This window comes from Phodopus roborovskii, unplaced genomic scaffold (assembly GCF_943737965.1).
Source record: "Phodopus roborovskii unplaced genomic scaffold, PHOROB, whole genome shotgun sequence".
Taxonomy (NCBI): Eukaryota; Metazoa; Chordata; class Mammalia; order Rodentia; family Cricetidae; genus Phodopus; species Phodopus roborovskii.
Genome location: NW_026126469.1, coordinates 21,639,456 through 21,652,414, shown reverse-complemented (window position 1 = coordinate 21,652,414; position 12,959 = coordinate 21,639,456). Strand labels below are relative to the sequence as shown.

Below are 12,959 nucleotides of genomic sequence, written 5' to 3'. Positions count from 1 at the left end.
CAAGAAGATGGCATTCATGGACCGCACAATAAATATAATCATGATGGGAAATAGCCAGGTACTAGTCAACTCCCAAGTAGATTATCTGTCAGCAATACCATGACAACCATATCCAAACTCACCCATTGTGTCTACTCCTTTCCTACCAGCACGGCCAACCATCTGCTTATAAGTGAGGATATCTAAAGTCTGGCCACCAAACACGGGAGTACGAATGATCACCCGGCGAGCAGGAAGATTCACTCCAGAAGAAAGGGTAGATGTTGCTGCTAAGACCCGAATAAGACCTTGACGAAAGGCTCCTTCGATGATATCTCTCTCCTCAAAAGTAAGACCTAAATAAAATGCAGGTCCCAAAACAGATTACCACAGAATCACTATACGACTATGTATTAGCAGATTTGAGAGTCAGCTACAAACCTTCAAAGAGCTTTTATACAATAGTTAAGATTATAATGAAAACCATCACAGTCTACCTACTTAACAGTATAATCTGCCATTGTTAGACATGTTTAGACAGGTCAGCAAAACTGTCTGTGTGTTAGGTAGACCTAATGGTTTCTGCTGAAACAACCTATAGACAGGTAAGACTTTTAGAATACACTTTCCCAAGACTTGAAAAAATATCCATTACCTAGAACAACTATACAATTCAGATAAGTAAGCCTATGTTTGTTTTATTCTAGTTTGGCTAATCCGCTGTTTCTTAAAATGAAATATACAAATAGTAAGCGTGATTAACAAGAGATAAATTCATGTAAATACAAAAATGAAAACATTGTGAAAGTCTGGTGAGGTTTTTTAAATTTTCTATATTTATTATTTTATGTGTTTGTGAACCCATATGAATATACGTGCATTACAGCGTGTACAGGAGCCCACAGAGACCAAAAGAGGGCTCATCAGATCCCCTGGAACTGTAGTTACAGGCAGTTCACCACACAATCCTGGTAATCAAACCCAGATCCTTTGCAAGAGCAACAAATGCTCTTAATCACAGAGTCGTGTCTCCAGCCTATGATGAAACCATCTTAATACAAGATTACAAACAAGGAATACCTGCATGATGAAATGCTACTCCCCATGGCACAGTGTTCTTCAATACTGAGTCTAGTCCTGAAGGTGAACGTTTTAGCTGATCCATCACATCCAGAAGGCTCTTTTGGTCTACATTCACTGGTGAAAATTCAGATGGTTTTACTAATCCTGCCAAAAGCACACAAATAAATAAATAAATCACCAACTGTACAAGTCTCTTTGCTTCATTGGCTGTTACCTGACAAGTTATGACAGAATTAAATATCAAGTTCAGAAACTGCCACATACTATCATCATCCATGGACCTTTAGAAGCCACTGACCCAGGACACTATGATGCAACCAAAATGGGACTTGATTTGGACCTCAAGAATTTGAAAATCTTCATAGGTAGTTCTAATACTGTAGTCCAAAGTTATGAAGCTCAGCTTTAAGCAGACATGATGTTCAAAGGAGGGGATCAAAGGAGCATGCTGGAGAAAGGACAGATTATCCCTTGTTATGGTTTGAGTATAAAATGCTCCCTGCAGGCTCTGGTCCCCAGATGATGGCAATTTTAGGAGACGATGGAGATTTTACCAGGTGAGCCTTGGCTGACAACAGTGGGCCTCTGGAGGTACACCTTTAAGAATCAAGCCCACCTGTGGTTCTAGCCCTTACTCTCTGCTTCCTGTTTGCTACCATGACAAATGGAGCCTGACTTAATTTGCTTCTGATTCCATGATTTCTCCCACCACATCTTCCCACCATGATGGTCTTGGATCCCCTGAAACCATGAACCAGAATAAAGCTTTCCTTTTAAGCTGCTTCTGTCACAGTGACAATAAAGTAAGAAACACACAAGCAAAGTCTAAATATCAAAATCCTTGTTCTAGATGTATCCCACCAACCTACACTTCAGCCCTGCCTAGGACCCTAGCTCTCTCTGGAAACCGTTCAGGCTCCTCTGTCACTAAGCTATTAGTCACACACATATAACCAACATGGGATGTAACTTTTAGAGTCACTTCTTTAAGAAAAAAAAAAAAAAAAAACCTCTAGCTTCTTAAAGAATTGCCCAGACTTTTAGGTTCTTAAACTTACAAAGCTTCATTAAAAACTTATTTTAATGTGTATCTTACATTTTGTGTGGCTTTAATTTTTAGGTAAACTTTTCCTAAAATTCTGAGGATACACACAGGGCTGCCTATGTTTTATTTTGCTAAAGACAATAAAAGTATATTAAGCTATTATCTATCAATATATTTATTTCAAAAGAAATGTTGTGTGTGTGTTTGTATACATGCGTTCATGTGTGTGAAGGTGAACATGAGTGCACATGCATGTAGAGATAAGAAAACAACCTCAAGTGCTGTTCCTCAGGAGTATTTTACCTGTTTTTTGAGGGAGGATTCATCACTAGCCTGGAGCATTCAAAGTAAGCAAGGCTGGTTGGCCAACACCTGTCACCACCACCCCGTGTGGGGATTACAAACACACCAGTAACTATGCCTTGGCTCAAGTTTTTTTGTTTTGTTTGTTTGTTTGTTTTGGGGGGGTTTATTTGTTTGTTTGTTTTGTTTTTTAATGTGGTTCTAGAGCTCAAACTACTCATGTCTTTGTGTTTGCAAGACAAGCACTTTACAGCTGAGTGACCTCCTTAAACCAAAAGAAATCATTTTAAGGTTAAAAAAAATCAGTAAGATGGCTCTGCGGGTCCACTCAGAGTTCCTGCGGGCAAGATCCTTGACCCCCAAATCCGGGCCCCTGCCAAAGAAGGAGGTCTCAGCTGGAGAGCGCCAGTTTCCAGTGAGATCCCACTAACCTGCAAAACCTTCTCAAGTTCCAGCCCAGCCCTCCTCCTCTTCTGCCGGCTATTGTGGTGAGTCTGGGCCCAATTGGGGCTGCCTGTCCCCTTCAACCTCTTTTCCCCCCCTCCCCCGCCTGAACTCCCTGGATTGGCCCCTGATCCTGCTGCTCCTATCTCCGGTCCCCATTGAGAGCACCCTTGGAGCTCTGATACACCCCCAACCATCCCAACCTCCAGCATACCCCCCCCCCTACCCTGTGCCCTACCCCACCTACGGTCCTGCTGCTCTGGTTGAGCACTGGGACAGAGGGTGGAGCCAACAGTCCACCCTACTTCGGAGACCTCTCAGAGCAACTCCGAACAAAGGAGACCTGACTATCCACGCAGGACCACCTGTAATTTCCACCAGCTTGGTCCCTGACCCCGCCTCCAGTCCTCTGCTGGAGTCCCAGGCCCCGCCCAGAGATCCGCCTATCTCTGCAGGTTCCAGCAGGCAAGATCCTTGACCCCCAAATCCGGGCCCCTGCCAAAGAACTAGGTCTCAGCTGGAGAGCACCAGTTTCCAGTGAGATCCCACTACCCTGCAAAACCTTCTCAAGTTCAAGCTCAGCCCTCGTCCTCTTCTGCCAGTCATTGGCCAGAGCTATTGGCCAGAGGACCACTGTGAGTACCTGCTGGCATCTTCTTCTGGATCCTCATCCTTGACCCCATCCCTGGATCCCTGTCTGCAGAGAAACCTCCTAGAGAGCTTGGACCACACAGAACTACAGACATTGAATCTTTGATCCACATAAGCCCATCGGGGAAGGACCATAGAGAGAGGGAAGAGACACCACCAACACCTACTGGAAGAAACTATGGGAAGAAGGCAATACAAGAGAACACCTAACAACAGAAAGACAAACATGACACCACCAGAATCTAGGGAATCTACACCAACTAGAATGGAACACAACAACAAAGCAGAGGAAGCAGAAGGGTACGACTTAAAAATCACCATCATAAAAATGATAGAGGCCCTCAAAGAAGATATGAGAAAATCCCTTAAAGAAATGGAGGAAAAAACAAACAAAAAAGTGGAAGAAATGAACAAATTCCTTAAGGATAGTACAGAAAGCCAAGAAAAAACAATTAACCAGGTGAAGAAAACGGTTCAAGACTTGAAAACCGAAATTGAAAAAATAAAGGCAACACAAATGGAAGGAAAGCTGGAAACTGAAAAGCTGGGCAAAAAATCCGAAACCACGGACACAAGCATAACCAATAGAATTCAAGAGATGGAAGAGAGAATCTCAGGCGCAGAAGATAAACTAGAAGAAATAGATTCATCGACCAAAGAAAACCATAAATCCAACAAATCCTTAACACAAAACATCCAGGAAATGTGGGACACCATGAAAAGGCCAAACCTAAGAATAATAGGCATAGAGGAAGTTGAGGAAGCCCAGCTCAAAGGTGCTGAAAACATATTCAACAAAATCATCGAGGAAAACTTTCCAAATCTGAAGAAGGACATGCCCATGAAAGTACAAGAAGCATACCGAACCCCAAATAGGCTGGACCAAAGAAAAAAGACCCCTCGACATATAATAATCAAAACACCTAGCATACAGAATAAAGAAAGAATATTAAGAGCAGCGAAGGAAAAAGGACAGGTAACATATAAAGGCAGACCTATCAAAATTACACCTGACTTCTCCATGGAAACCCTCAAGGCCAGAAGGTCCTGGATAGATGTTCTAAAAGTATTAAGAGAACACGGATGCCAGCCTAGGCTACTATATCCAGCAAAACTCTCAATCACTATAGATGGAGAAAACAAGATATTCAATGACAAAACCAGATTTTCCCAATATGTATCTACAAATCCAGCCCTATAGAAAGTATTGGAAGGAAAATTCCAACCCAAGGAAGGTAACTACGCCCACAAAAATGTAGGCAACAGATAATCCAACTACACCAGAAACCTAGGGTGAAGCAGAACAAATATATTCACAATACCACTGCCAACAACAAACCTAAACCAAACAAGCATCAACAATCAATGGACCTTACTCACCCTCAACATTAATGGTCTTAACTCACCTATAAAAAGACACAGGCTAACAGAATGGATACGAAGACAGAATCCTTCCTTCTGCTGCATACAAGAAACACATCTTAGCTCCAAAGATAGACATTACCTCAGGGTAAAGGGTTGGGAAAAGATTTTCCAATCAAATGGAAATAAGAAGCAAGCAGGCGTAGCTATCCTAATATCTAACAAGTTAGACTTCAAACCAAAACTAGTCAAAAGAGATGAAGACGGTCATTTCATATTCATCTCAGGAGAAATCCATCAACACAAAGTCTCAATTCTGAACATCTATGCCCCTAATACAAAGTCACCCACATACGTAAAAGAAACACTACTAAAACTCAAAGCTCATATAAAACCTCACACACTTATAGTGGGAGACTTCAATACACCACTCTCAACACTAGACAGGACCACAAATCAGAAACTCAACAAAGAAACAAAAGAATTAACAGAAGTTATGTCTCAACTGGGGCTAACAGACATCTATAGAACATTCCATCCAAAGACAAAAGAATATACCTTCTTCTCTGCTCCACATGGAACCTTCTAAACTCGACCACATACTAGGAGACATAACAAACCTCAACAGATACAAGAGAATAGGAATAGTCCCCTGTATCTTATCAGACCACCATGCTTTAAAATTGGAATTCAACAACAACACACATAGCAGAACACCTGCAAACTCATGGAAACTTAACAATGTGCAATTGCACCACTCCTGGGTCAAAGAAGAAATAAAGAAAGAAATTAAAGACTTTCTAATATTCAATGAGAATGAGGATACAACATACCTGAACTTATGGGACACCTTGAAAGCAGTGCTACGAGGGAAGTTCATTGCACTAAGTGCCCATATGAAGAAAACAGAGGATAGTCACATAAATGAATTAACAGCCCAACTGAAAACCTTAGAACAGAGAGAAGCGAATTCACCCGCAGGAGCAGACGCCAGGAAATAATCAACTTGAGGGCTGAAATCAACAAAATAGAAACTAGGAAAACAATACAAAAAATCAATGCAACAAAGAGTTGGTTTTTTGAGAAAATCAACAAGATAGATAAACCTTTATCCAAATTAACGAAAAAGCAGAGACAGAACATGCAAATTAACAAAATCAGAAACGAAATGGGGAACATAACAACAGACACAGAAGAAATCCAGACAATTTTCAGGTCATACTTCGAAAATCTGTATTCCACAAAAATTGAAAATTCAAAGGAAATGGACAAGTTTCTGGATAACTATCACTTACCAAAATTAAATCAAGAACAGACAAACAACTTAAATAGACCTATAACCTGAAATGAAATAGAAGCAGTCATCGAAAGCCTTCCAACGAAAAAAAGTCCAGGGCCAGATGGATTCAGTGCAGAATTCTACCAGACATTCAAGGAAGAACTAATAGCACTACTCCTCAAACTGTTCCACAAGATAGAAACAGAAGGTTTATTGCCAAACTCTTTTTATGAGGCCACAATAACTTTGGTACCCAAACCTCACAAAGACACAACTAAGAAAGAAAACTACAGACCAATATCCCTGATGAACATCGATGCAAAAATACTCAATAAAATAATGGCAAACCGAATTCAAAACTACATCAGAGAAATCATCCACCATGATCAAGTAGGCTTCATACCTGGATTGCAGGGATGGTTTAACATATGAAAATCTATCAACGTGATCCACCATATAAACAAACTGAAAAAGAAAAACCATATGATTATCTCCCTAGATGCGGAAAAAGCCTTCGATAAAATTCAACACCCTTTCATGATAAAGGTATTAGAGAGGTCAGGGATAACAGGAACATACCTAAACATAATAAGAGCAATATACAGCAAACCAACTGCCAACATCAAACTGAATGGAGCGAAACTTAAGCCAATTCCTCTAAAATCAGGAACAAGACAAGGCTGTCCTCTCTCTCCATATCTCTTCAATATCATACTAGAAGTTCTAGCTAATGCTATAAGACAACAAAAGGAGATCAAGGGGATCCAAATTGGAAAGGAAGAAGTCAAACTGTCTCTATTTGCAGATGATATGATAGTTTACATAAGCGACCCAATAAACTCTACCAGGGAACTCCTACAGCTGATAAACACCTTCAGCAAACTAGCAGGATACAAGATAAACTCAAAAAAATCAGTAGCCCTATTTTTTTCAGACGACAAAGAGGCAGAGAAAGAAATCAGAGAAACATCACCCTTTACAATAGCCACAAGCAACATAAAATATCTTGGTGTAATGCTTACCAAACAAGTAAAAGATCTATATAATAAGAACTTTGTGACTCTAAAGAAAGAAATTAAAGAAGATATCAGAAAATGGAAAGACCTCCCATGCTCTTGGTTAGGTAGAATAAACATAGTAAAAATGGCAATCTTACCAAAAGCAATCTACAGATTCAATGCAATCCCCATTAAAATCCCACCACAATTCTTCACCGACCTTGAAAGGATAATAATCAACTTTATATGGAAAAACAAAAGACCCAGGATAGCCAAAACAACCCTATACAATAAAAAGAACTTCAGGAGACATCACCATTCCTGACTTTAAGCTCTACTACAGAGCTATAGTTCTGAAAACAGCCTGGTATTGGCATAAAAATAGACAGGTAGACCAATGGAATCGAATTGAAAATCCTGATATTAATCCACGCACCTATGAACGCCTGATTTTCGACAAAACAGCTAAAATTATACAATGGGGCAAAGACAGCATCTTCAACAAATGGTGCTGGCACAATTGGATGAGGGTGTGTAGAAGACTGCAGATAGACCCATGTCTGTCGCCATGCACAAAACTCAAGTCCAAATGGATCAAAGACCTCAACATCAATCCAGCCACATTGAACCTCTTAGAAGAGAAAATAGGAGGTACCCTTGAACAAATTGGTATAGGAGACCGCTTCTTGAACATAACTCCAGGGGCACAGACACTGAAAGAAACAATTAATAAATGGGACCTCTTCAAACTTAGAAGCTTCTGTAAGGCAAAGGACACAGTTGACAAGACCAAACGGCAGCCCACTGACTGGGAAAAGATTTTCACTAATCCTATATCCGACAAAGGGCTGATCTCCAAAATATACAAAGAACTCAAGAAACTAGTCAACAAAACACCAAATAACCCTATTAAAACATGGGGTACAGAACTGAAGAAAGAATTCTCAATGGAGGAAATCAAAAAGGCTGAAAGACACTTAAGAAAATGCTCCACATCCTTAGCTATCAGGGAAATGCAAATCAAAACAACTTTGAGATACCATCTTACCCCTGCCAGAATGGCTAAAATTAGAAACACCAGTGATGACTTATGTTGGAGAGGATGTGGAGAAAGTGGAACACTCCTCCACTGCTGGTGGGAGTGCAAACTCATACAGCCATTTTGGAGATCAGTATGGCGGTTCCTCAGGAAAATGGGAATTAGTTTACCACAGGACCCGGCAATCCCCCTCTTAGGCATATACCCAAAGGATTCACATCAATGCAACAAAGCCATCTGTTCAACTATGTTCATAGCAGCACTATTTGTAATAGAAAGAACCTGGAAGCAACCTAGATGCCCCTCAATTGAAGAATGGTTAATGAAGATGTGGCACATCTACACAATGGAATACTACTCTGCAGAAAAAAATAATGGTATCTTGAAATTCGCAGGCAAGTGGATGGCACTTGAAGAAACCATCCTGAATGAGGTAACCCAGTCACAAAAAGAGAAACACAGTATGTACTCACTCATATATGGATTTTAGAACTAGATCAAATGATCACCAGCCTATAATTCACAACACCAGAGGAACTAGGATACAAGTTGTATTCTAAGAGATTCATATAAAGTCCCTCACAGAACTGGGAAGGGACAAGTCCCCCAGACCTCAGGTAAAGTGGGGGAGGACAGCTAATGGAGAGAGAAGTAGGAGAAAATGAGAGGGAGGAGAGGAAGGCATGTGCGACCAGGAGGATTGAGCCTGGTTAGGAATGGAAAATAGGAAAGAGAGAGAGAGAGAGAACAGAGACAGAGACAGAGAGAGAGAACATAAAAGAGGGAGCCAATATTGGTTTGAAGATAAAGTTGAACACAAAGAAAGGTCGAGGGAACTACAAGACTGCTCCCAACTAACAATCTCAGCTCCCGTGGCAAGGCTATCATAAATGCCCTTCCCGGAGAGTGAGATCAACAACTAACTTCTCCATGGAGTCCTCAACTAATGCCTGTTGAAAACAGGAGCAAACACCCATACATAAACACTGAGTCGAACTAGAACCCAGAAGCAGATGGAGAGGACAAGACCATGCGGTAGAAGTACATAGAGACAGCTTACCTGAACAAGGAGGAGCTAAGGGCCACTAGACTGATAGCTGGGAAGCCAACAGGGGACTGACTCGGGCCCCCTGAATATGGGTCTCAGCCAGAAGGACTGAGCAGTCTAAGAGACCTCAGACAGTGGAGCCAGGATGTATCCCTGGTGCACAAAAGGACTTTGCAAACATATCCCCCATGGAGGGATAACTGCCTTATTCTAGAGATAGGAGAGAAGCCCTAGTCCCTACTTCACAGGACCTGTCAGATCCACATGACCCCAACTGGATGGCATTCCCCTACATATGGTATTGTGGTGGGGGGTTGGGAGGGGAGGGTGTTTAGAGTGCATGGGAGAGGGCAGAGAGGGCAAAAGGGAGGGAAGGAGGGAGGGAGGGCTGGAGGGGAGGGAGGGAGGGAGGAAGGGAGAGGGAACTGGGATCGACATGTAAAATAATAAATTTAAAAAAAAAAAAAAAAAAAAAAAAAAAAAACTTTGACTCCAAAATTTAAGTTGAAGAATAAGTTACTGGGGAAAAGTATTTCTATTTTTGTTTCCACAGAAAATGAAAAGATGTGGATTCCTTCCAGACTAATGTGGTTTGATCACGCCAGACCGCCTGAAACAGAGTACAAGCTGATCCTACATTCCAAACAGCTGGACAAAACAGCCCTACAGACTACAGCTAGGATATCTGAATCTTCTTCGAATCCCCCAAGACAGCGCCCCTTACCAGCAGGAAGTAGTTTGGAAAGAACGACGCCCAAATTCCCAAATATTGTGTATAAATGTTTGTTTTCATTTAATTGGACTTTGTTATATAAAATTAAATAAAAATAAATAAATAAATAAATAAATAAATAAATAAATAAAATCAGTAAGATGATTCAAATTTTAAACTACAGTTTATAAAAAAAAAAATATGCTACTCTATTTTTATGGAGAAAATAAACAGACCAGACCAGACTCCAATCCAAACACTGCATTTAGAAACCACTACTACAAATCAAAATAACAAAACTCAAAGGAACATGGTGAAGACTCTGATCTTTAAGGAGAAAGGATCCACTGTCATGGAACCGTGTAAGCATATACTTTAGCATGGTACAGACAGCACCACAAGATGGCCTTGGAAGAGATAATACATTGAAAACACAGTACTGGACCAGACAGTAGTCAGTAGAAACTTCAGAAACGTTTACTTGTTATGAGGCTGAAATTCTGACTGCCTATCCTCATGACGCCAATCACTGGCAAAAAGAAGTAACAAAATACCCTAATATCCTATGACTGGATCTGGTCTGTTGTAGTTCTAGAACTCCACTGCAAAAACAATGGCCTCAGGCTTTAGAAAACTTCAGTGATAATAGCTCATTATATGAAAACATTTATTTCGAAGTAACTCAGTCTTAAGACACAAGAAGGGGTGGCAGGGAGAGAAGGGGTGGGCACGAACAGCTGAATACAAAATACACAAACTAAATTTCATAAAGCTAACCCTTTCAACAGATACTTTAACATGAATATTCTAGATACAATCAACTATTTTGTAAAATTTCCTAGAAAGAATAAGATAAAAAAAAGAGAGGACAGATAAAGGAAACAATATTCAGAGTTGAGGTCCAGAATTCAACAATAAAAAAAAAAAAAAAAGAGAGAGAGAGAGAGAAAGAGAGTCATGAAAGAAAGTAAGACCTCATCACAGGAGCAAAGACACAGAACAGAAACAGCTTTAAGAGAGCTCAGATGTCAGAATGAGCCAAGATCCCACATGATCATATGCTAGGAGAAATACTGAGGCCACAAACAAGGTTCATCCTACAACCAGTAAAAATACATAGTAATAGTTATTGCAGTACATAGTATTTAAATTGAACAAATTTACTAATGCAATACCTTGAACCTCAAAAACATCATGCTTTGTGAAAAAAAATATTTACAAAAGATACACATAATCTGTTACATCACTTACACGACAATTTTTTAAAAAGCATAGCAATCTGAAGTGAGAAAAAGAATGTCAACTGTTGTCTGTAGCTGTTAACAGAGGTAGGAAACCGGCAGCAAAAGAGCACATTTCAAAGTAGTAGAAACAGTCTATAGGTGATTATAGTAGGTGAATATAATAATATAATAGCAGATATATACATTAAAAATCATCAAATTATACACTTGAAATGAAGCATTATATTATGCACAAAATATGCAACGCTAAAGCTGATCTTATCTACATGTATATGTATGTATGATTCTTTTTAGAGTCATACCTCTGGACATTAAAGAAAGACATAGTCACTTTCTCCAGGAAAAAGGTCTATGCATGTGTAATTCTGCATACAATTTAGGGACTCCAGAGGTAGAACCTCTCAAAGCCCATACATCCAAAATTAAGAACCTATACACATATACATAGTACTCTAAAAATCAGAAGACAATTAGCCTGAGTATATGTACACATTAACTATGAAGAGGACAGAAAAGGATTAGAGCAACAAAAGCAGCCTCGGCAAGAATATCCAGTTTACACACAGTGACAGTGACAGAACAGAGACGCACTTTGTTACTATCACCACCAGTACTATCGTCAAATACAGCAAGGATGGAGGCTTTGCTTCCACCTGTCACTTACTCTCAGGTTGATGATGCAGATTATAAAATTCTCGGGCAATGATATCTGCTATCTTTTCACACCATTTTTTTGACGGACAAAAGAGTAATACTGAATGGTTATCACAAACTGTCTCATAACATAAACTAACAATATGATCTTCATCTCCCTAAAAAAGAAAGAGAAATAGCTACAGCAGTCACACCTTTAAAATATTTTCACATAGGGTCAAAATTCTACATTTTTTTACTCAAAGGCATCATAAAAATAAACTTCATTAATGATGGATCAAAAGAAAATTTTCTACGCATTCAACTCATGTTTATTTAAGCTCTAACCTCAGGTATGGGAGATACAGCAGTGAATAAAAGGAACACAGACAGTAAGGAACTAAACCACCACATGATGTGCTAAAGAGAAATATTTGTAATGGTTTAGTCTCATAGATTTGAAAAGACCTAAAGAAGGCTCTGAGAAAATGAGTGAGCTCAGATGTGAAGGAGGAGACACATTATCTCAATGGAAAGCATACTTTTCAAGCACAGCAAAGACTTTGTGTAAATGCCTTATGAAAGTCCCTCCATGCTGCAAGAATGTCAATGTGTGCAGGGTATCAGAGAGTAGCTTTCATTTATCAACTACAAGTGCTACACACACACACACACACACACACACACACTCCTACTGAATTCTTACCAAAACCAAGTATTATTCTCTACCTTATAAAGATAGAAGGTTCAAAGAGGTTTAATGACTGAACATCAACCATTTTGTGTACCTCTTCACAGAGGAAGGTCTATCTGGACTCTCAAAACAATAATCTCATTTAACATACTTTCTATATAGTAGATCTAATTTCAACAAATGTCAGTATTTCATGTGAGTGTTTAAGATAAATTAGGCCATAGGATTGAATACAAAAAAATCTCTCTCTCTCTCTCTCTCTCTCTCTCTATATATATATATATATACATATATATATCATATGATGTCATTTGAGTTAAAAGCATACTACATTCTCTTTCTCACTATTCTCATTAATTGCTTAAGTTTAAACTGATTAGCTTAATATTAATTCCAACAGATACATAATATACATTCAGCTACTATGCAACCTCTAATTATACAA

General features: G+C 39.5%; 1 protein-coding gene across 1 annotated transcript in view; it reads right to left on the bottom strand.

Moving 5' to 3' along the window:
* Positions 1–12,959, bottom strand: part of Polq (DNA polymerase theta) — a 91,703-nt gene that overhangs the window by 62,290 nt on the left and 16,454 nt on the right. The window contains exons 7-9 of the mRNA XM_051191449.1: positions 11,852–11,999; positions 1,060–1,206; positions 123–335 (exon numbers count right to left, since the gene is read on the bottom strand). Of these exons, the coding sequence (XP_051047406.1) occupies positions 123–335; positions 1,060–1,206; positions 11,852–11,999 (508 nt within the window). The remainder of the gene's footprint in view (positions 1–122; positions 336–1,059; positions 1,207–11,851; positions 12,000–12,959) is intronic.